At 54.4% G+C, this 24,073-nt stretch overlaps 1 protein-coding gene across 1 annotated transcript; it reads right to left on the bottom strand.

The window, feature by feature from the left end:
- Positions 1–255: 255 nt before the first annotated feature.
- On the bottom strand, positions 256–21,417 carry DCHS1 (dachsous cadherin-related 1). The gene is made up of 20 exons (XM_021685715.1): positions 19,626–21,417; positions 13,523–13,711; positions 13,194–13,425; positions 12,817–13,053; positions 11,448–12,473; positions 11,033–11,226; positions 10,723–10,819; positions 10,479–10,636; positions 9,416–10,280; positions 9,083–9,322; positions 8,868–8,993; positions 8,023–8,232; positions 5,905–6,783; positions 5,672–5,785; positions 5,291–5,502; positions 5,048–5,202; positions 4,724–4,854; positions 4,325–4,608; positions 3,833–3,971; positions 256–3,496 (listed from the first exon to the last, which is right to left on the bottom strand). The coding sequence occupies exons 1-20, from the start codon at positions 21,414–21,416 to the stop codon at positions 885–887; spliced, it is 9,891 nt and encodes a 3,296-aa protein (XP_021541390.1). The 5' UTR covers position 21,417; the 3' UTR covers positions 256–884.
- Between the last annotated feature and the right edge of the window lie 2,656 nt (positions 21,418–24,073).

Here is a 24,073-nt window from a genome sequence, read left to right as displayed (position 1 = left end):
GTATTTAAAGTGCTCTGCCTCACAGGATTGCAGTGAACATGTACAGAGATAAAGCAGGCACACCGCTCAGCAGAGAGCCTGGTGTGGCAAAGGCTCAAGAGACGTGAGCTCTTGTTCTATGTGGACCCTCAGGCCTAGAGCTGGCCATCCCCAAGATCTTTCCTCACCCAGCCAATCCCTCTCTATGTCAGTGCCTTAAGGAAGCCCCTGCTGTCTGCCTTCTGTCTGGCCCTTGTGAGTAGGAAAGGCCAACTGCAGACATGTGACACTCAGCCTCAGGCTCGGCTTGGGCTCCCAGTGCCATCCCCACCCTAGATGCCTGTGTCCACCACCCCTCTGGGCCCCCTGCGGTGTCCACAATGTATCAGATGCCTGGCAATCCTCCCCCGGCCCCACGGCCCCCACAGAATACAGCCGGACACTGGATACAAACTGCAGTTTATTAAGGCTCCAGAGTGAGAATTGGCACTTGGTTCTGTGCAGGGGCAGGGGTGTCAGTGGAACCCAAAGGAGCTGGGCCCAAATAGGTTGGAGGGACCTCCCCCATCCCCCTACCCCCCAATAAATAAAGTCTCAGCTCCACCTCAGGGTGCTGGTGCAGGGCAGGAAGCCCTCACTGAGGAGAACCCAGGGCTGCTGCCTCCTTCGTATTTCTCCCCGCATTGGACCTGGCCCCAGGTCAGTGCCCAACAGAGCCTCTGTGGCACTGTGCTCTGATGGGGCCGGGTGAGATGTGGGACCTACCCTCACTGGAGGGGTTTAGGATGGGGAGCTGGCCTCCCCCGTGGTCAATCATGGTCCGAGGCTGCCCAGGGCAGGCTCAGATGGGGCCTGCATTGGGGACGCTGTGCGCATCCCAGGTCGGGGCCCAGCCTGGGCCACAGCTAGATGTGCAGCTCTGTGTCATCGGGTGGCTCCAGGCCGGACTCTGCGCTGAGTGCTGAGGCTGAGGGGCCCTGGGCCACCCCAAACGGCGAGACAACGGGTGAGCGAGCAGCCAGAGGAGACAGCGAGGGTGAGAAGCTGGGAGACATGGCAGCTGAGGATAGGGAGCCTTCGTGGCTGATGGGGGAGCGGTGAGAGGCTGGTGGGAAGATGGCCCGGGTTGCTGCCGTGCTGGCTGGCTTAGGGGGCACAGACTTGGCTCCTGGGTGGGCCACAGCAGTGATGAGGGGTGGTGGGTCAATACGGGGAGCCGGGGGGCATGGCCGAGCTTCATCCTTGAGCCGGGCAATCTCTGTGAAGACACTGGCCAGTGGCTGGAACTGAGGGCACCAGCTCAGCAGGTAGTCCCAGTTATAGCTGCCACGGAGCTCCTCCTCACCAGCCACAATGGCTGTCAGTGCACCTGCCACACACGGCTTGCCATCTGCTGGGAAGCCATAGTCCCCGGTGGGTGCAGGGCTCAGGCCACAGCCCCCCAGGAAGGCTGTGGCAGGGGCTGGTGGGCCCTCTTCTCGGTACAGAGTGGCTCCTGCACCTGGCAGCAGCAGCCCTGCCTTGCGGCCCTTATACCAGGTGTCAGGGGCAGGTGGCTCGCAGGATGTGTCACTCAGTCCATCTGCATCCTGCTGGATGCCTGAGTCGGGGCCACGGGCAGCCAAGGAAGAAGCCACACTGGCCACACGCGGGAATTCATTGATCATGCGGATCTCGTCATCCTCTGCAGCCTCTGCTGAGCCTCGACCACTAGAGTGTGAAGGGTCCAAGGAGCCACCTCGGGGGTAGGGTCCTCCAGCTCCTGGCCCACCATAGCTGGGGAGAGTCTGGTGATAGAGGTGCTCTGAGGGTGGTGGGCTGGGTGGCTCTCGGCCTAGCTTCTGCAGAGAGCCACTGGCCAGGGGCGCTGCCTGTGACATCGGACCAGGTGCTGCCTCAGCCTTGCGGCTACGGGCCCGCACCAGCCCTAGGACCAGGGCTGCTAGTGCAAGCACCACCACAACTCCCAGGGAGGCCGCCACAGCCCCCACCAATAGCAGGTTGAGATCGGGTGCCAGGCCTAGTGCAGTGTGGGTGATATCCACAGTCACGGGCACTGTGGCACTCCGGGAACCAGGCAGAGGCCCCCGTGCCACCACCTCCAGCCTCAGCTCCCGTGGTGCCTCACGCCGTGTCCGGCCTCCACTCCCAGAAGTGCCTGTTCTGCTGCCTGGTGCCCGGCTGTCCACTCGAAGGTACAGGGCACCTGTAGTCTGGTTGATACCAAAATAGGGGGAAGAGGTGGCAAGGGAATAGAGAACCAGGCCATCGGCACCTCCATCCTCATCTGTGGCCTGCACATGACCCAGGCTGTAGCCACGCCGGGCACCTTCTGGCACCTGGAAGTGGAAAGCCGGAGCCAGGAATACTGGGTCATACTCATCCTCCCCTGTCACCAGTACGGACACAGTGACCGAGGCTGAGAGATTCCCAGCATCCGCAGCACCCACCAGCAGCTGGAAGCTTCCTGTGTGCTCATAGTCAAAGGCCACTCGTGCCCGCAACTCCCCTGTTGAACTGTTCAGTGCAAATGCTTCACGGCCCTCAGGCCCTGGCCCGGCCTCCAACAGGCTGTAGCGGAGCCTCCCGAAAGCCCCAGCATCCCCATCAATCGCATGCAGAGTGGTCACAAGAGTGCCTGGAGGCTGGTTCTCTGACAGGCTGGTGCTGAGCAAGCTCAGTGGGAAGACTGGGCCATGGTCATTCACATCCTGGACCTCGATGGTCACTGGTGCCAGAGCAAAGTGTGCCCCAGCAGGGTCGGCAGCCTGCACTACAAGCTGATGTCGAGCCTGGGTCTCACAGTCCAAGGGGCGGGCGAGTCGCAAGGCACCTGAGCTCTCATCCAGTTCAAAGAGCCCAGAAGGGTCGCCTGAGCTAAGGGTGAAACGCACAAGGCCATGAGGACCCGGGTCAGCGTCAGAGGCCTCCACATGCAGCAGCTCAGCTCCAACAGGTGTGTCCTCCGGAACCGCCATGCGGTAGGACGCTCGAGTGAAGACAGGGGGGTTGTCATTGACATCCAGCACAGTGACGGTGACAGGCACGGCTGAACTGCGAGAAGGCTGCCCCCGGTCAGCTGCAGCCACAGTTAAGTTGTACTGGGTTAGGCTTTCAAAGTCTAGAGGCTCAAGCAACACCAGGCAGCCCAGTGCCCGGGGGCCTAGTCCATTACCTTCCTCAGTCTCAGCCAGCCGGGGTTCCAGCTGGAAGACTCGGCCCCGGTTGCCACTGACAATGCTATAGTCCACGGTGGCATGGGTGCGGCTTCCATCGGCATCCGTGGCCTCCAGGGTGAGCAGGGTGGAACCAGGGGGCAGATCCTCAGTCACAGCCACACGGTAGTGTGGCAATGTGAAGCTGGGGGTGTGGTCATTCTGGTCCTGCAGCTGCACATGCACTGTGGCTCTTGCTGCCCGTCCTGGCATCCCATGATCTCGTGCTTCCAGCACCACGTCCACCACTCCTGGCCCCTCCTGGCCCAAGGCCACTGTCCCCACTGTTGTGAACAAAGTCCCTGAGAGATGAGAAGGGAATGGAGAGAAATATGCATTCAGCAGACGCTGTAGGTGAGTACAGGGGTGATCCTTTAGGGGGCCTAAGAAATGGCCTTGGAAGTCAGACTCCAGGGAATGGCCTATGTGCTGGGAATTTATGGAATGGTCTCCAGGATTCACGAAATGGCTTCTGGACATGCAGTCAGGACAGAGCTTAAAACAGAGACAAAGGAGGGAAAATGTTCTCACTGGGTCAGAGATCCAGGAGTTAAGAATTCAGGCAAATTCTAGGAATGGAGTGAAAATACGGCCCATCATGGTCAAAGATAAGGGGTCAGATCCTGGGAAGGACGTACCATTGTTGGAGTCAACACTGAAGCCCTCAGCAGGGGAAGCTAGGTGGTAGGAAATGTGACCATTGGCACCTGAATCCCGGTCAGTGGCAGAGACGGAGAGAATGGCACTGCCTGGAGGTGTGTGTTCAAGCAGTGTCACCTGAGGAGTGAGGACAAGTGTTTATGGCTGTTTCCCAGCTGCCCTATTGTCCACTCAGCCTATGTTCTGGAGCTTGGTCCCATGAGCCCTGCTTGGCATCCATGCCAGCTTGAAGCCCATACTCAGTGTTCAAACTGCCCATCTTCCTCCATTTCTGGGCACAGGATGAAGAACCTGGACATAGCTCCTAGGACTTGGAAGGCTGGTTTGAGATGGGACCCTCCCATCCCCAGGGCTCCATCCTCAGGTCAGTTCCAACATCCAGCCCACCTCAGACACTTCTAGCCTTGCCACTTCCTTCCAACATGAACAACCCTGGGCCCAGGTGTGGGGTCAGCTGGGGGCATCAGTACCTGGTAGAGGCTCTGTGAGAAAGCAGGTGCATTGTCATTGACATCCTCCACAAACACTGTGAGGTTAGCATGGCCCTCATGAGGCCCATCATGTGCCAGCAGCTGCAGGTGATAGCAGTCACGTTGCTCAAAGTCCAGGGGGCCCGTGAGGGAGAGGCGGCCTCCATAGCGACCTACACTGAAGGGATCCTGGGGTCCAGATGGGCTCAGCACATACCACAGCACCGGTCCTGAGTCCACATCATTCCCTGTTACCTGTGCAATCTCTGAGCCCAAAAGTGCATCTGCAATACATGGGACAAGTGTGTTTGGCATGGTCCAAGATACCCCTGGAGCCCCAGGGTGGGGTAAAGTGCTGCCCTACCACCCTCTCTACCTCTCACTTTCCCAAGCCCTCACCTTCTGACACTCGGAGCTCCCAGGGCTGGGGAATGGTGGGACGATTATCATTGGTGTCGATGACCATCACCGTCAGGGTAGCTGAGCCCACCAGGGCTGGGCTTCCTCTGTCTGTGGCCATCAGTACCAGCCTGGACACAGAGCACAATCAGAGGTGGGGCCTGGGGATAAGGGAAAACCCTGGGCAGGGCTAGGAGGACTCACGACAGCCTGGGGGCCTGGGGGACTCAGGATGTGGCCTAGAGATTGAGAGGGATTCAGGGCAGGGCTTGAAACTGGATGGAGCCAGGATGGGGTCTTGGAACCTACAGGGCCAGGCCTTACCGTGTTTCAGCCCAGATCTCACGGTCCAGGATGGCTGTGGTAGTAATAGTGCCTGTGCCTGGGTCTACATGGAACAAACCCCGAGCTGGTTGGGATGCGGCCAGGCTGTAGGAGATCTGTCCACTGGGGCCTTGGTCCAGGTCATCTGCCTCCACCTGGTGGGAGGAGGAGGCTGCTGGCACTGGGCTGGCCACAGACAAGTCTACCCAGCCCTGCCCCCCATCTTCCCATCACATCCCACACCTGCAGCAGAGGTCCCTCCAAGGGCCGGGACTCAGGCAGGAAGGCCACGTAGTGGGGCCGCAGGAAGCGGGGAGCATTGTCATTGGCATCTTGCAGGGTTAGGGTCAGCACGGAGAAGGCAAAGGCTCCCCCACTCTCTGCTTGCAGCACCAGTCGCAGTCGTGGGCTGGCCTCGAAGTCCAGCCCCTCTGCCGAGAGAACTGTGATGGCTCCTGGGGGGAGGCAGAAAGCATCACAGACAGCCCTTGCTTGCCCTGGAGCCTCCCTCTCTGATGCCCCTTCCTCAAGGGCAGCCCCTCCCCAACCAGGGCCTTCTCGGGCCCAAAGAGGAGCACCCCCAGGAGCCTGTCCTCTCACAGAGCCCCTGCTCCTGCCCCCTACCTGTACTCGGCTGGATGGAAAATGTCCCTTTCTCATTCCCACTGAGAATGCTGTAGGTGATTGGTCCACTTGAGCCCCCTGCATGGACAGCCTTAGGGGAGACAATGGGAGTCCCTGCAGAGAAGATGGTATTGGTTGGACCGTGAGCACTGAGGGAGTTTACCAGACATTTTTAGTGAGTAACCCCAGCCCATCCAGGGATACAAAGCTGGGAGGCATGGTTGAGGACCCACCTGCGGGCGCATTCTCACGGAGCATGGCTTCACTACTAGCCCGAGGAAAGCGGGGTCCACGCTCAGACTCCCCCTGCAGCCCAACAATGACCACACCAGTGGCAGAGCGAGCTGGACGGCCAAGGTCGGTGGCCACGACGAAGAGGACACGATCCCGGGGGCCCAGGGCTACAGGTGAGCGGGCCACACGTATTTCACCAGTGTAAGAGTCCACGGTGGTGCCAGGAGGTGGCGTGCCTGCCAGCCGGTATAGGATGGAGGCATTAGCACCAGCATCACGGTCTTCAGCTCGCAGAGTGGCCAGAGCCAGGGTCGGGGTGCTAAGGCTGGGGCCTGGGCGGGGCAGGTGCAGCCTCAGGGGACTGGTGGGGAAGGTGGGTGCATGGTCATTGACATCACGCACGGTGATGGTGACAGGTACCGTGGTGCTCAGGGGCCCAGCAGCTGCACCATCCACCGCACTCACAGAAAAGGCATAGCTGGGACACTGCTCTCTGTCTAGGGCTGTGGCTGTGCGTAATTCCCCGGAGCTGGGCTCCAGCAGGAAGGCTCCTGCTGCACCTGTACCCAGGTAGTAGGTCACACGGCCGTTGGCCCCAGCATCAGGGTCATGAGCCTGTAGCTGCAGCAACAGGGTCCCTGCAGGTGCATCCTCAGGCACCTCCACAGAGTAGGCAGGCACAGGGAAGGCTGGGGCATGGTCATTGGCATCCAGCACTGTCACTGTCACAAGCAGAGTAGCACTGAGAGCTGGCTGGCCTCCATCCCGGGCCTCTATCCGCAGCTGGAATGCTGGCTCCACCTCTCGGTCTAGTGGCCTCATGGTGCCAAACTCCCCAGAAGCTAGGTCTAGGACAAAGGCTCCTGATGGATCCCCATCTGCAGAGAAGTACATGTGCACATAGACAAAGATGTGTCAGCCCATGGGAGTGAGGGTGATATATAGGCAACAGCAAATGGGAAGGGGTGGAGGGGAGAGAAACTGGGAGAAAGGAAGAGAGGAGAACCACAGATGGTAAAGGAAGATACTATAAAGCAGCTGTTCTCAGAGTGTGGTCTGGGAACTCCTTTCAGGGAGTATATAATCAAAACTAGTTTCATAGCAATACTAAAACATTATGTGCCTTTTTAAATTCTTAGTATCTCACAAATGTAGAGTCAAAATGCTTCCATGACAAGTGATGACATCACTTGTATAGTAATGGAATGTGTGCTTACGAATTCTTATGTCTTCTAGAATATAGATACAAAGTTTAGAGCATAAACGTGTATTTTCAAAGACTTATTCAGTTTTTGGTTGCTGTTGTTGTTTTAAAGATTTTATTTATTTATTTGACAGAGAGAGAGGAAACACAAGCAGGGGGAGCAGCAGGGAGAGGGACAGGGAGAAGCCGGCCTGCTGAGCGAAGAGCTCGATGACGTGGGGCTCATGGGGTTCAATCCCAGGACTCCAGGATCATGACCTGAGCTGAAGGCAGACGCTTAACCAACTAAGCCACCCAGGTGCCCTGACTCATTCAGTTTTTACTGGCTTACTTTTAGTTACACCTGCTATAATCTTTGCAATCTCACTGCTGTCCAACAAACTATTTGAACCCCTAATATTTCTTTGTGCCTATGAAGAAATACAGTAAGTAGGATACTTCACTGGCTGTTTTACAATGGTGTTTTAAGATTTTTCTCAGCTTTAGTATCTAATATACTAAATATTGATGTAATGTGTTTATTATACATACGTATTTGTATTATATGTTTGTTATAATATCATATTATTATATCAATAAATACTGATATCATATAAACAAAAACTCTTCAGGGTTCTCAAAAATTAAGAATATTAAGGGTTACTGAGACCAAAAAGTTTGAGAACAAGTGCTCCACAGGGAGAAACAAGAAAGAAAAAGAGAAGAAACAGGAAATAAAAACAGAGACACAGAGAGACATAAAGAGCTGAAGAGGCATAGAAAGAGACACCTAGAAACACATATATTCATGATTGAAAAGGTAGAAGACCAAGGAAAGGGAAAGGAAACCCAGACACACTGAGGCTGACATAAGCCCACAAGGAGTAAATCTGGGCAAGTGGTGCTAGATTAGCAAATGTGGGACATTTCTCACCCAGGATGTGGTACTGCAGCTGCCCATTGGCTCCCACGTCTGGGTCAGAGGCCCGCAGCACCGTAAGGGTCTGGGGGTCCTGGCCCTCTGGCACCTCCAGGGAGAGGTGGGCACTCCCAAAGGTTGGGGCATGGTCATTCTCATCCTCCACGGCCACTCGCACTGTGACATGGGTCAGCAGCGGGGGTGAGCCCCTGTCCCGGGCATACACTGTGGGGAAGCAAAATCAGTAATATGTAGCATCCATGGATAAACCCACACCACACAGCGTTCACACATGTTCACCAGGTGCACATATGAACCAGAAAATGTCCATCTCTCCACACTCTGCAAGCACATGGGTGCCTACATGTGTACATGCACACATAAACATACATGTCAGAAGACTTTTTTTTTCCCCACTTCCCATACTTAGTGCAAGAAAGATGTATCTTGGATTACTGGTAATGTGACAGAAAAGGCACTAAATAAGGTATCAAAAGATGTGGGTTCAAGTCCCAGCTCTACTGCTTCCAAGCTGTGTTAGCTTGCATAGGTCACTTAACCTCTATGGTACTCATTATCAATATGCTTTTCTGTTAGATGGCCACAGTATAATCTGAGGGAATCCTAAAGGACAGAGCTGTGGCATTATGTATTTAAGAGTTTGTGTGATCACAACGGTAACAGCCTAAAAGTCAGATCACCTTGCAATCTGCCCAACTCTTGCCTCCCCAAAAGGATCCAAAAATATAACAAGCTGTGCTATAATAGGTGGAAGCTTCTAGAGGGTAGTTTGGGGGTTCTGCTCATGAAACACTGGTGCTTACAACACCTCAGGCTTTTGGGGTCCTGTCAATGTGTACCTGTCAGGTTGATCTCCTCCTGCTCCTCGCGATCCAGGGCCCGAAGAGTCGTGAGAACTCCAGTGTCTGGATCCAGGGAGAAGCTTTCGCCAGAGATGCCTCCATAAGTCACTTGCCCATTGGCCCCTGAGGAGGGGCAGCATGGAAGGAGATCAGAGGATAAATATACCCTTTCTTGCCCAGTGACCCTCTCCACTCATCCCCTCAGGTCTTACCCAGGTCTGGGTCGGTTGCCCGCAGAGTGAGCAGAGAAGTGCCAGGCGGGCTGTTCTCACGCAAGAGGACGCTGTACTCCTGCTGCTGGAAAGCGGGTGCCTCGTCGTTGACGTCAGCGACACTGACAGTCAGGAGCTGCGTGGCTGAGCGCGGCGGGGAGCCGTGGTCCGCGGCCACCACTGTCAGTACGTGCTCAGCTCGCTGTTCCCGGTCCAGGGACCGCACCACGGACAGCGCTCCTAGGTGAGCGGTAGGGCAGGTTGGAAGGAAACCTCAACACTCTCTTCCCATCGCACCCTCCCTCGCCCCAACCTCCTCCAGGCCCAACTCACCTGTGCTGGAGTGTAGCCGGAAGTAGCCGTCCCCGCCAGCTGCCAGGCGATAGGACACGCGTGCGGCTTCGCCCAAGTCCGGGTCCCTTGCTACCACGTGCAGCGCCACCGGCCCGGGCGGCTGATCCTCGGGGATGCGCACACGTGAGGGCGAGGCGAAGACGGGCGCGTTGTCATTCTCATCCGTGACAAAGACGCGCGCCGAGACGCGCACTGCGCGCCGGCGGCTGGCGTTGGCGGGCCGGTCGGAGGCTTCCACGAGCAGCAGCAGGGCGGGTGTGGTCTCCCGGTCCAGGCCTCGCGGTGCACTGAGCGCCCCGGTGCGCGCGTCCAGGCGAAGCGCAGGCACCGGAGGCTCCTGGCGCAGCAGGCGGTAGCGCACGTCGCTGTTAGGGCCCGGGCCGTCGGCGTCCGACGCGCGGAAGGTGTACAGCGCCGCGCCAGGATCCGGGTTCTCCGGCAGCGCCAACGCCAGCGGATCGCGCGCGAAGGCTGGCGCGTGCTCGTTCTCGTCCTGCACGCGCACCTGCACGCGCAGCAGCCGCGCCCCCGCGCCTCCCGGGCCCTCAGCGCGCACAGTGAGAGCGCGCCACGCCGGGCCCGCCTCGAAGTCCAGGGGCCGCGCCAGGTACAAGCGCCCTGAGGCCGCGTCCAGCGCGAAGGTGCCCTCTGGGTCGGCGCCGCCCACCAATGTGTAGGTGAGTGCGCCCACCCCCGCCGGCTCCGGCGACGCCACAGAGCCCAACAGGGAGCCCGGCTGCAGCCCTTCGGCCGCTGTCACCGTCAACACGACGGGCACTGGAGCCGCTGGGTCTGGCTCTGAGGGATCTGGTGGGGGCTCAGCGGAGCGAACTGAGGGAAGCACCTGTTGTGGACCGAAGAGGAAGGACAGAATCAGTGGGACCCGTGTAAAAGGGGTCTGGGCTGGCCGACTGGGTAGCTGAAAGGGTAGTCAGAGTAGCCCGACTAGAGGGCATAAGGATTCTGTGAAGGTGTAGCTCTTGGAGAAGCCCAAAGCGGTGGCCAAAGAGAAGTGGACAGATTTAAGGAAGGGCAGCCGTACCTGCACCAGCAGCTGGAGGCTGGAGCTCCGAGGGGGGCTGCCTTGGTCGTGAGCACTCAAAGTCAGCACGTAGTGTGGCCGCTCTGCTCGGATCAGGGGTGCGGCAGTGAGCAGCTCCCCCGAGTGAGGGTGAAGAGTGAAGAGCTCTGAGCCAGGACCTGGGAACAGTAGAGGAAGAAGGGTGAGAGTTCAGCAGGTCATGCCATCACCACCAACTCCCTTCTCTCCACACCACCCCCCATACCAGTTAGCGTGTACAGGATGGTGCCGTTCTCCCCCTCATCTGGATCCTTGGCCTGCAGAGTCGTCACCAGTGTCCCTGGAGGCACTCGATCTGGTACCTGTGGGGACACATAACTCACCTACAGCTGTGTCCTTCCTGTTCTTGAGTTATCTCAGGGTCAAGTTCCCCTCACTTGAATGCAGGCAGAGCCCCTTTCTTGTTCTCACACCTGTTCCAAGAGCCAGTCTCTCTTACCTATACCTACAGCTCTGTGGGGAGCCCCCACTGCCTCTCACACTTTTTCAGGGCAGAGTCCTGCCACTTCACATACCTGTATAGGGAGGCCCCCGCCAGCAGCCCCGGAAGCTTGCAGGAAGCTGGGGCTGTTGTCGTTGAGGTCGAGTACTGCGATGTGCACGGTGCCTGTGGTACTACGGGGTGGGCTCCCCCCATCCTGCACCTGCACCAGGAGCTGGTAGCTGCTCTGCCGCTCTCGGTCCAGGGTTTGGAGTGTGGTCATCTCTCCTGGGAGTGCAGGATAGGGATCATGTATGGGGTAGCTAGGGATGTACAGCCTGAGGCCTGCAGCTAAGAAGCTGGGGTTTAGGGAGTGTGGGAGGGAATGCCAGGGTGAAAGTCCAGGCTCAGTCCTGGTCCTCATGGCAGGGGTCTGGGGATTCTGTCTGGGTATTCACCAGTCTGAGGATGAGGCTATGAGGTCTCAGAATTTGGGCCCCAGTGCTCACCAGTCTGGGGGTGGATGCGGAAGGCCTTGCTGTCTTCTGACAGCGGTCGCAGGCTGTAGGTCAGACGTCCATTGGGTCCTGAGTCTCGGTCAGTGGCAAAGACCCGGCCCACGCTGGTCCCTGGGGGCTGGTTCTCAGCCACAGCCAGGAAGGTGGGCTCCTCAGACAAGCGGGGACTGTGGTCATTCTGGTTGAGGATGCTGACCCTCACGGTGGCTGTGCCTGTCTGCTGCCCCAACTCAGCTTTGGACCCAGACACTGCCATTACCTTCAGTGTGTACAACTCCTGGGCCTCACGGTCCAGTGCTGCTCGCACCCATAGCCAACCACTCTGTGGTTCCAGGCCAAAGGGGTTACTTGGCCCATCTGCTGCAAGATGGTAGGTGATGGGGCCCCCATCTGGTGCTTGAGCTTGCACTTGCAGGACCTTAGTTCCAGGGGTGGTGCCTGAGGGCAGGTCCACACGGTAGGAAGGGCTGTCAAAATGAGGAGCCAGCCCACGGGTCCCCAAATCCTGTACCACCACCCGTAGTCGAAAGTGGCTGGTGCGGGGTGGGGAGCCTCCATCTTGGGCCTCCAACTCCAGCTCATGGGCTGGCCCCCCTGGGGGCCCCAGAGGTCCCATAAGCCGTACATGGCCTGTAGTGGGGTCCACAGTGAAGGCCCCACCACCCCCAGAAAGCAGGGTAAAGGTGACTCGACTGTTAACACCTGCATCAGGGTCCAGAGCCCGAAGTGTATAGATGGGGGTCCCTGGGGCAGTGTTTGGCGGCAGCAACACTGTGTCTTCAGGTGCAGGGAAGGCAGGGGAGTTATCATTCACATCATCCAGCAGCACACGCACCCGAGCTACAGCAAAAGCCGGGGGCACTCCACTGCCTGCCCGCACCTCCAGCTCCAGCACTGGTCCCAGCAGCTCCCGGTCCAGAGGGCGAAGTGTTTGTAACAGCCCTGAGGCCCCATCTAAGGAGAAGAGTCCTCGGGGATCCCCGCCTGATAGGGCAAGGGTCACAGACCCCAAGCGACCTAGGAGAAGGAGAGAGGAATCAAGAAAGAGATGGGGGCACCTATTGAGTTGGGGCCTAGACTCTGATCTCAAGGAGGGCTAAGCACCATCCACACCTGTGTCTTTCAAACTATTAAGGGGAGGGGCAGGTGGTGGCAGAGATGCTGGGTGGCACTACGGTGATACTTCATGTGCCTGGGGATGAAGCAGAGTGCCTGCACTGTGCCCAGGGGTGTGTTGGGGATTTGAACCTGCACGTTTTGTACTGGGGCTATCTATGGTGTGATACTGTAGGGTGCTTTGAGATGGGTTATGTTGGGGTGGCTGGGTAGAGCACCAAATGGGTATAATGATAAATAATACCTGGTGGATTGTGTGCCTGGACTATGCCCACACTGGTGCCTGGTGCCACATCCTCTGGTACAGAAAAGACATACTGTAGTTGCTCAAATACTGGTGGCACAGGGGTTCCAGGCACAATGCTGACGTTGACTCGGGCACTGGGCTCTGCCTGCAGGCCACCTCCATCCTGAGCCCCAATCTCCAGCTGCACCACAGAGTTGGCCCGTCTGGCCAAGGGCCAGGCTACTGTCAACAGCCCTGGGAGAAGGGACAGAAGCAGAGATGTATAAGGAAACAGCATAGAGGTAGAAAGGTTATGGGAAGGGGGGGCAGTACTTCATTTAAGTAGGTGGGAAGAGGGGTCTGGGGACAAGCCCTGAGAATGGGAGGATCCTCACCTGAGTGCTCATCCAAGGCAAAGAGTGGGGGGTTATTGCCAGCCAGGATGTGGTAGGAGAGTCGCCCGTGGGGCCCCTGATCAGGGTCATGGGCACGCACCCTCAGCACAGCTGTGCCTGGTGTACTGTGCGCACTCAGACTGGCAGCATACTCCCGTGGGTAAAACTGCGGTGGGTTGTCATTCTCGTCTGACACAAACACCTTCACGTATACCATGGACTTGAGGCCTCCCTAGGGAGACAGGCAGCCATAAGACCGATGGGCCTTGTCTGGCTCTGGTGAATGCCCTATCCCAACACCCCAACCTGCCCACGGTCTGCCCACTCACCCCATCCACAGCCGTCACTGTGAAGTCGAAGCTTGAGGGTCCCTGATCTCGGTCCAGGGTCCGGGTTGTGCACACATCACCACTGTGGGCATCGATGCGGAACGGGGGAGACCCTGAGGCGCCCAGTCCGGCACCCAAGGAATAGGAGAGGAGGCCAAATGGACCACTGTCTGCATCTGTGGCTGTCACCTAGGGAGAGGCTGGGGTGAGTGATGCCCCGTCTTTTTGACAGAAGAGCCAGAGCTAAGTGGCAATTAGAAGGGGCAGGCCCTGGGCCAGCTGGGTGCCAGAGTCTCTGGATGGTGGACACTGAGAGGGGACCAGTAGGACGTGGGCCAAAACCCAACCTCACCACCTCAGACCTCACCACCTGGTTTAGGTTCCTGTGAGCTTCTGGTCACAACATTTTTGTCAGCTGGTCAATAGGTCAATACATAAACCTTGTTTTATGTGTGTTTCTGTTTAAAGACACCTAATATATTGTTGATTCATTAACACTGAATCCACAGCTGATGGCACTATAAATCATATCTGAATGAAGCTTATCTAACACATATATTGTCTTCACAAGGCACTTCATAAGGTTCCCCTTAGGAACACTAGGCAGCACTTTAGTACTACACTTAGGGACCATAGTAAAGAGCAAAATCACCAAACAAAAGGGACAAAAATGCGAAAAATGTGGCACCAAATAGATGGCAGAAAGGACCCTTGTTTACAGTATGAGCTGAAACATGAAGGCAGAGTGTTGCCTGGAATGTGCACATCAGTCCACTTGAATTTTTCATCATTCTGCACATGTGCTGGAATGACTGCAAAAGCTCCATGAGTATTGATTCGGGGGTTACAAATACATTTTAGAGAGTCGGCAAATTTACAAATCAGAATCTGCACATGATGAGGACCACCTGCACTGATAGAGGAGCGTGCTTGGGGCTGTGACTGCAAATTCCAGGTGGGCCACAGGGGGTTAGTGACCATCACCAAGTCTCATAATCACTCTGAGCAGAGAACTAGATGACCAATGGAATTACTGGGACTGATGTTCTAGCCCTGCTTTTTCCTGAGTCTGGCCATTCCAGAGTGGGGTCTGATTGATTTGGGGATCTAATCACTGGAGTGATCGGGGTCTGCTCTGTGAATTTATGGATGTGGCTCATGCACCTGTGGCGTTCCTTGCCTCTCAAGCCAACCTCACTGGAAGTGAGAGAGGGAGAATGGCAAGTCTATGGGATGTCAAGGTCATTAAGTCCAGGGGGCTCCTCAAAACTAAGAAGTAGGGGAAGGATTTCCTGGTTAATTCTTGGGTATCCCCCAGACTGGCTCAGGAAAAGTTGAACTATCAGACACCAATGTTAGGAGCCTCTGAACATTTCAGAACCAGAGCAGAGGAGACATCATTCTGAAAGCTTCTGAGTCTAGGACAGGGCCAGGCACACAGCAGTTACTCTATGTGTATTTGTTGAATAAGTGGACATTCTGATTACCCTGACAACAAAACCTTCCTTCAAACTACATTTTATATGTTGGGTGCACATTAGACCCCTGACAGTGTGTTAGCTGGTGTTGACTGCTGTAGACTGTGACAAAGTACTCTCTATGGATACAGGGGTCCTAGGGTCATGTCATGCTGTAAGAGGAGGCTGGAGAGTTCCCTCTTCTTAGCCAGAAAATGTTCCTCAGAGAGAAGGCTAGCCAAGAACTTCTGATTGTTGCACAGGCCCTTGACAGAAGTGATTTGTGGCACTGTTTACCCTCCAGAGAGACACTAAGACCCTGCCATGGCTGAACCCTGGAAACAGATCCTGCTCCAACTCTACTATGGCTGTGGGCCCAGATATCCCAGGAGACAAACATCCCCCCACATCAATCCAGGCAGGCTGCAGCACAGCTGCGGCACCATCTCCAAAAGCTGCTAAAGACCTTTGCCCTCTGACTTGCTGCAGGAAGAAAGCAATAAATAGTGGTCAGGGGAAGTTGTCAGGAAGTGACCCCAAAAGGCATAGGGGCCACTGACTGGAAATGACCAAGGCAGAAGTGAATTTCCCGCCCTGTGCAGCTCCTGCTAGAGGTTCCACTGCAAATGCACAGTCTCCCTTTCCAGCAGGCTCTCAGACCTGCTGCCCAGGCCAACCTTGGTCAGCTCCCTCTCCCACTCATCTCTCTCCTCTTGTCCCCACCCACCTCTAGCTCTCATCGAATGCACTATTTCAGGGAGAAAATAAAGACCCTTATCTGTGAATTTTCTAAAGTTCCTACCAGGCCACAAACTTACTGCATCCACCCCGTCCTGACCTCCTTCCCAGGTGTCTCCTGCTTCTCCCGCTGCCAACCCCCTCCACAGATTCCTCCGCCTCCCTTTCTCCTGCCTGTTCTCATACACTGTTGCTCCCTGGAATCTCTCCTTGGCCTCGTCTCACTCTGCATGCTCCCTCAGGACCTTCTCTTCCACTTCCATGGCTTTGACCATTGTCTGCACTTTGACCTAGACCACTCCTCTGAGATCCAAACCTGTACATCCAGATGCCTGCTCAACATCTCCAATTGGATGTCCCACAGGCACCTTAAATTCAACCTGTCCAAAACTAAACTTATGATCATTCCAACCCCCTCTAATGACTCTTCCATCCACGCAGTTGCTCAAGCCAGAAATCTGTTCTTCCCTTTTCCTCTCCCGGTATATCAATCAACTGGGAACTAAGTAAATCCTCACTATCTCTCCTATTTGTCTATTCCTCTCCATCACCATTATCACTGTCCTGATTTAGGCCTGAGTCATCTCTCTCCTGGACTATTGTGATTCCTTTCTCATAGGTGTCTGACCCTCCAATCTGTCCTCTACCCCAGGATTTCTGATCCTTGGTATGACTGACAGTTTGGACCAGATAATTCTTTGTTGTGGTGTTGTCATGTACATTATGGAATGTTTGACAGCATCCCTGGCCCCTATGCACTAGATGCCAGTAGCATCCCACCAGTTGTGACTATCAGAAGTCTCTAGACATTGCCTAATGTCCCTCGGGGGCAAAATCACTCCCAGTCATGAACCACTGCTCTAGACTACCAAAAGCATCTTTTGAGAAAGCAAATATGATCATATTACCCTTCTACTAGAAAATCTTCAACATTCTCTAAAGAAAAGTGCTCAAACGCCTTGGCTTGGCTTGACTCCTCGCTGTGTGACCTACCTGCACATCTCACCTCCCACTCTCCCACTGCACACCTTGAACTCCAGAGACAGATACTGAGCCACTTATAGCCCTGAAAAAATCAGGCTCTCCCACTGCTCTGTGCCTGGAGCCCCCCTCCCCACCGTCTGGCCCCCTCACAAACTCCTGCTCAGCCTGTGAGTCTCAGCTTAAGGGTCACCTCTTTGGGGATGCATTCGTACTGCCTATCTGTACATCACATAAGTCCCCATTATGGAAGTTCTTTTTATTGCAGTACAACTATATTTTTGTACAAGAATCTCCCCTTTAGACTATAAACTCCATGAAGTAGGGGGTAATGACTCATTCATTACTGTATTCTCTGTCCCTAAGACAATGACTAGCACTTGGTAGATACTTGATAAATGTATACTGAATGAATCCAATATTAAGACTTCTTCTAACAGGTATGAACACCCAGTGGTCATTTTTACTCCTGCTTCCCTATAGTTACTAAGAGTAAAAACTCCAGGAAACCCCCTGGAGAGTTACTCTCTTTCTTCAGGCACTAGTGAGGAAGAAATTTGGAAGCCATCACCCATTGGTCCTGGGCCAAGAGGGAGAGTAAACACATGGGAGAGTGGGTGGGAGCTGGACAGCAGCAGGCAGGCAAATACCCTAGCCAGAAGGCAAGGCGTCAGCTGGGCCCAGGCACTGCCTAAAGTCTAGGCCAACAGGCAGCCTCTGAGAAGATGCTCAGGCATCTGGTGGACTTCTGAGAAGTAAAGACTTTAAGCACTAGTCTCCTAAAAGGCCTCCCTACCTCCTGTTTTCTGTCCTGCATCCATACTCCATGATGCAGCCAAAGCAATCTTCCCAAAAGACATATCAGATTTGCCCAGAGCCCCTCACTGGCCCGCTGTGATTTTTTTAAATTATCTTTTTAAAAAAAAGATTTATTTATTTGACAGAAAAGAGAGAGAGAGCGGGCACAAGCAGGGGAGCAGGAGAGGGAGAAGCAGGCTCCCCGCTGAGCAGGGACCCCAACATGGAGCTTGATCCCAGGACCCTGGATCATGACCAGAGCCGACCATAGACGCTTAACCGACTCAGCCACCCAGGCGCCCCAGCCCCCTGTGATTTTTTTTTTTCAAAGATTTTATTTATTTATTTGAGAGAGAGAGAATGAGAAACAGAGAGCACGAGAGGGAAGAGGGCAGAGGGAGAAGCAGACCCCCTGCTGAGCAGAGAGCCCGATGTGGGACTCGATCCCGGGACTCCAGGATCATGACCTGAGCCGAAGGCAGTCGCTTAACCAACTGAGCCACTCAGGCGCCCGCCCCCTGTGATTTTTAAGACAAAGAGGTGGTTCACAACTGGGAGTGATTTTGTCCTCTGGAGGGGACATTAGGCAATGTCTAGACCAGCTTGTAAATCTGGTCCATGTCTACTATTTTGTCTCAGCTCTCTGCAGTTCTTAGCAGCACAGTTGAGGCCAATCTGAACAATGCAGTCACCTGAACACATCATGGGGTTCTGCAGCTCTGTCTGAAGGCCTGGAATCCCCATCCATATACTCTATATAATCCATTTGGCAAAGTCTCATTGGTTCTTCAAAGGTGCCCTCCTCCAGACTCCCACAGCACCTCATATGCCATCTGATGCAGCACTAGTAACTGATGTGTCTCCCTGTCTAGACTGGGACCTGCCTGGGAATAAGACCGTGTCCTTTCTTTGTTCCCTGGGACCAGAAGAGTGCCAAGCTCATAGTGGGTAAGTTAACTCTTGAATATATCACTTATCCACTGATCTAATCCATCCTTCACCCTTAAAGCAAGTTAGCTTCCCCAAAAAACAATCTGTAGAAAGGAGGGAGGGATGAATAGGTAGAGCACAGAGGATTTTTAGGATGGTGAAACTACTCTGTATAATACTGTAATGCATGTCATTATATATATCCATTATACATTTGTCCAAACCTATACAATGTACAACATCAGGAGTGAACCCTAATGTAAACTATTTTGGGGGGTTTGGGGTGATTATGTGTCAATGTAGTTTCATCAGTTGAAACAAATGAACCACTCTGGTGGGGATGCTGATAATGCGGGGAGGGGGTATATGAATGGGGACAGGGGATATATGGGAAATCTGTCCTCAACTCAATTTTGCTGTGAATCTAAAACTTCAAAAAATTGAGACAGTCTGATCATGCCCTTTTCTGGCTCAAAGAAGTTCAGTGACCTCCTTTGCCTTCCAGGTAAAGACCTAACCCCCTTAAAGCTTGGTGTCCAAGGACTTCTGTAATCTGACCTCAGCCTGACTCTTCAATTTCATGCCCCCTCTGTCTCCTCCAGGCCTGACTTGCAGGCACTCTGTGGCTCCCAGAGTCTGTCCAGGGCTCCCACCTCCTCCTCAGAGAGGCCTTCCTGCTCTGGGCATGGGCATGTGAGCTCACTAATAGTTCTTGTTATCTCTCATCCTTGTGCCTGAGCACAAATGTCTCATCAAGGCTCAGCTCCATGGAGGGAGATGGGGGTCTCTTCCAGCAGAGCCGAGCAATGGGATGAAGGCTCCATAAATGCTGGCATCTCTCTTGGAGAGCAGGAGCCACATGGGTGCACAGAATCTCCATCTCTGCCTTTCAGAACAGCTTTGAGATTTTGTAGAGTCTCTCTCCCTTCTTGACACCACAGGACACTTTTTCCTCTAGATCCAATCTTAATTCCCTCAACTGCCTTACCTGGCCCACCTCTTGCACCCTGCTTTCTCATCTTGTCATGAGCCCTCACCCTCTGTACAGACTTTGGAGCTCACAGGATAGGATCAAACCCTCTGACATAAGTCACCATAAACATACACCTGCAAGGCTTGGTTTCTGTTCTGAAGTCCCCTGTGACCTCTAATTCACTCCTGCCCACAGCAGCATCCTGCTGTGTGCAGGACTTACCCACCTGCAGGAAGCAGGTTCCAGGCTGGGTGCCCTCGGGCAGTGAGGCATTGTAGAAAGTTCTCTGGAACTGGGGCTCATTATCATTCACATCTTGCAGGGCCACACTGACTGTGGCAGACGAGGCAAGAGGAGGCAAGCCCCCATCTGTGGCCACCACAATCAGCTGTGGCTGAGGTTCCAATTCATAGTCCAGCGAGGCAGCCGTGGTAATGATGCCTGAAGTGGGGTCGATGGAGAACCAGCGGGTGTGGGCACCAGGAGCCAGGCTATAGGTGACTTGACCATTACTGCCCTGGTCAGGATCCCGGGCCATCACTCGCACCACGAAGCTGCCAGGCAGTGCAACTTCAGGAAGGGGCTCAGGTCTGTAGAGCTGACGGTCAAAGGTAGGCGCATTGTCATTGACATCAGTGACATGTAGTACAAAGGTAGCCTCAGCCCGCAGTGGGGGTGAGCCTGAGTCTGTGGCGGTAACCCGCAAGTTATAGGCATCCCGCTCCTCCCGATCCAGCTGCCGAGCCACACACACTAGGTAGATGACACTGTCCTGAGTGCTGAGGGCAAAATGGCCCTCTCCACCCTCCAGGGAAACGTTGACATGAGCAAAGTCGCCATCATCTGGGTCTGACACAGAGATGCGAGCAACAAGCTGGCCAGGTGGGGCAGCCTCGGACACTCGCGGGGAGCCATCTGCACTCAGGAAGATGACAGTCATGGAGGGCTGATTGTCGTTGGCATCTCGCACGTTCACAGTCACAAAGGCTGAGCCCAGCTCAGGGTGAGCCCCACCGTCCCGCGCCTGCACCACCAGTTCATGGACCCGCCGTTGCTCAAAGTCCAGTGGCCGCTCCAGCCGCAGCAGTCCTGTGTGTGCGTCAATGGAGAAGGGTCCATCACCCTCACTCTGCCTCCGGTTGATCTCATAGGTCACAGCTCCATTGGCACCAGCATCAGCATCAGATGCATACACCTGCAAGACAGGACTGCCAGGGGCCAGGCTCTCAGACACCACAGCGTGATAGCGGCTCTGATTGAAAGCTGGGGCATGGTCATTGATGTCCAGCAGTGTCACATCCAGCAGGGCCTGGGCCCTCCGCGGGGGTGAACCACCATCGTAGGCCTCCAGTTGCAGCATGTAGTGTGAGCGGTTCTCTCGGTCCAGCTCCCCGGTAACTACCAGTTCTGGCACGGGAGCCCCATCTGGACCAGGACGTGTCTCTAGCTGGAAGGTCTCTCCAGCCCCATCACCAGACAGTGCATAGCCCTGGGTTCCTAGGCGGCCAGCATCTGCATCACGAGCAGGCTCCAGCGGGTAGCGGGTGCCGTGAGCTGTATGCTCGGGTATCTGCAGGGCAGCCCGAGCCTGTGGGAAAGCCGGAGCATGGTCATTGATGTCAGCCACTCGCACAGTCACTTCTACGGTGGCGCCATCAGGAGTGACTGCAGTGAATCGGTAGCGATCTCGCCGCTCACGGTCCAAGATGCGGGCTGTACGGACCACTCCGCTGTGCTCATCGATGGCCAGGTCTGTGACCACCCCACTGCCCTCTTGGGCGGAGATGAAGTACATGGGAGGCGCTGCTGTGCCTGGAGGGAGCCCTGCACTGATGTCCCCAATCAGGGTGCCTGCTGGCTGCTCCTCATCGATCTGTAGGTCCAAACTCCCGGCCTGACCCCAGGCACCTGACACCCCAGCCCCCAGCAGCAGCAGCAGCAGCAGTGGTAACAGGGGGAGGGGCCTGCAGCTCTGCATGCCAGTGCAGGAAGGCGCAATGCCCTCCTCCTTCTGCATGACAGGGGCAGTCCAGTTATGACTTGGGTTCCAGCTCCGGCCCAGGCTCCAGGCCCAGCTTGATTTCAGGCTTTGGATCAGGTCCAGCTTGGGCCCTGGCTCCAGCTCGGGCCCTGGCTCCAGCTCAGGCTCCCTGACCTGGGAGGAAAGCAGAAGGAAAAAGGTCATGATGGTAGTGGGGTGGGGTGGGGGTAGGGGAGGGGAGTGGAATCAATGGTCCAGGGAGACTGGAATCTAAGCCACAGTAAGACTCCAGCATGTTCAGCCCCTCCATAGGGCATTTGTGCTGCCATATATCCATTTCAGACCCAAGAAGCTCCTGCTTCGGAACTCCTCAGGATTTATTCCAGTCTTTCCCTGGCAGGTCCCCATCCCACCCTAACCACACCCTACCCCCAGCAGATTGTTTTTTTTCCTATTGTTCAGGTCTCAATGCCCTTGGACTCCCTTCCTTTCATGTCTGGACTTAAAAATATGGCCAATCCTTTCTCATTTTTCTTCTTATTCAGGACTAATATCTCAACAACCATGTGCTTTTGGTAACCTCACCTGAATCATCAAACTTCACCTTGAACCATCATGTTCTTGAGCTTTCTATCAGCATAGGAATATACAGGAATTCCTATATATAGGAATATATATGTATTCCCTTAGCCCCACTTCCCTCTCCATTCAACAAGGGATTGGGAACACATCAGTGACTAAAGGAAACAGTCCCTGGCTTCAGGGATGTCACAGTCCAGGGATTGGACAAGTAATTACAAGTATGATAAGAGCTGTAAGAAGTGCAAGCAGCTCTGAGGGCATATATAGAAGAGGGGTTTGTCATAGTCAGGGAGTCAGGGAGAACTTCTCTGAGGATGTGACCTTCAAGTCAGGATCTACCTAATGAGTAGGTATTGGCTAGGCAGTGGTGGGCAGAAAAGGGGGTTATAGAAAGGAGAGAACATTCAGAAGAGGGAACAGACAGAGGGAAGGCTTAGGGTCTACAGTGAAGAAAAGGCTGAGAGTGTTTGGGGGTGAGTAGGGACAATGTGTATGAGATGTAGAGGTGTAGAGTGCTAGGGGGAGGGGATATGAAATGGGGCGGGGACTCATAAGCCATATGGATGATTTGGATTTATTTCTAGGGGTAAGGGAAAAAGCATTTTAAGAAGAGGTATCATGATATGACTTACATTTTGTGATGATCACTATAGATAGGTGCCCTTTGGAAAACAGAAGGTATGCACATGGGACCGTTATCTTAGGACAGCCCCTATAATACATTTGTGGGAGTCCAGGTGATGGTGGTGCTTTGATGGTGACTTGATGAGTGTTAGCAATAAAAATGGTGAGAAGTGGATAGGTCTGCAGGAGGCTTAGGAGGTAGAACAGGCAGGGTTTGATGACAGCTTGAAGGGATTGTGAGCAGTCAAGGATGATGGGCAAATTTCTGGCCTTAACCATCAACTGGAGAAAGGTATCCTTAACTGGCCAGAGAGGGAGATAAAAAGAAACCCAGAGAGGGACAGAGCCTCTGAGGCTAAGGGGAGCCAGGATTTCAAACACTGCATAAGTTCAAGAGGGAAGAAGCCTCAAGCCCCATATGAAGGCCTTAGTGATGGAGGGAGAGCAGAATCATTGGAGAGGTTGCCCTGTCTGAAAGGTTGGTTCATTTCCCCCAGTTTCTCACTTCTCACATCCTCCTCCCTCCATGCCATGGGGCTTCCCCTCCTGTGACAATGCTCTCACTAGGCTTCCGATCATCTCCATGCTGTACATCCAATGAACACTTTTTTCTTATCTTCCTCTTACTGGATCTTTCTGGAACACTGGATCACTGATCATTGGCTTCTTGGAGCCTACTCCTCCTGGCTTCACATGGTGATACCCCACCTCTTGCTTCCATTGTACTTCTCTGTCCACCCCTCAATTTCCTACACAAATTCTTCTTCCTCTGCCCATCCCTTAAAAATTGGTGCTCTTCAGGCCTCAATCCTGGGCCACATCTTTTTCAAGTCTCCTCCCTATTCTGCCTGGGTGATCTTTCTTATCCATTCCTGTGCCTTCAATTCAATTGCATCAATTATTTTTCATGCACTGTCTAATTGCTGACGCCTTTCCAATTTCCTTCCATCTCCAGCTCTGGAGACACATGGCCGGCTATATACTGGACTTCCTTAACAACATATCTCTAACCCTCTCCTCAAGCTGATTTTCTTCCTCCATTCTCTTTCCTGTGAGCAGCACCACCACTCAGAAACTCTCCTTGCTTCCTTGCTTTTCTTAGGTCTGATTTCCAGTTAGTTATCAAAACCTGACAATCTCAATGAGACATGTCTCAAGTCTGCCCTTTCCTCTCTCTTTGCACTGCTACTGTCCCAGTCTGAGCACTATCATCTCTCCCTTTGATTCCTACAATAGCCCCTAACTGCTCCCCCTGCTCCTGGCTTGGATCGTCTGACCCATCTCCACCTGACCAGAGCTATCCACATAGCTTTCACCAAATCACTCCTGAAGAGAGGCTTCCATGGGTTCCCCATTACTGACAGCAGAAAACTGCTGTCCCTCTCTGCAGATACACATACACACAAACCGTGTCGGCAGTTTCAGGGGGTTCACGGACACTAGGTGTAAAACTTCTAGCCCAAAAGATAAAGTACAGCTTCCTTAAT

Source organism: Neomonachus schauinslandi, chromosome 11, assembly GCF_002201575.2.
Source record: "Neomonachus schauinslandi chromosome 11, ASM220157v2, whole genome shotgun sequence".
In the NCBI taxonomy this organism is placed as follows: Eukaryota; Metazoa; Chordata; class Mammalia; order Carnivora; family Phocidae; genus Neomonachus; species Neomonachus schauinslandi.
This window is presented reverse-complemented; position numbering and strand designations above follow the sequence as displayed.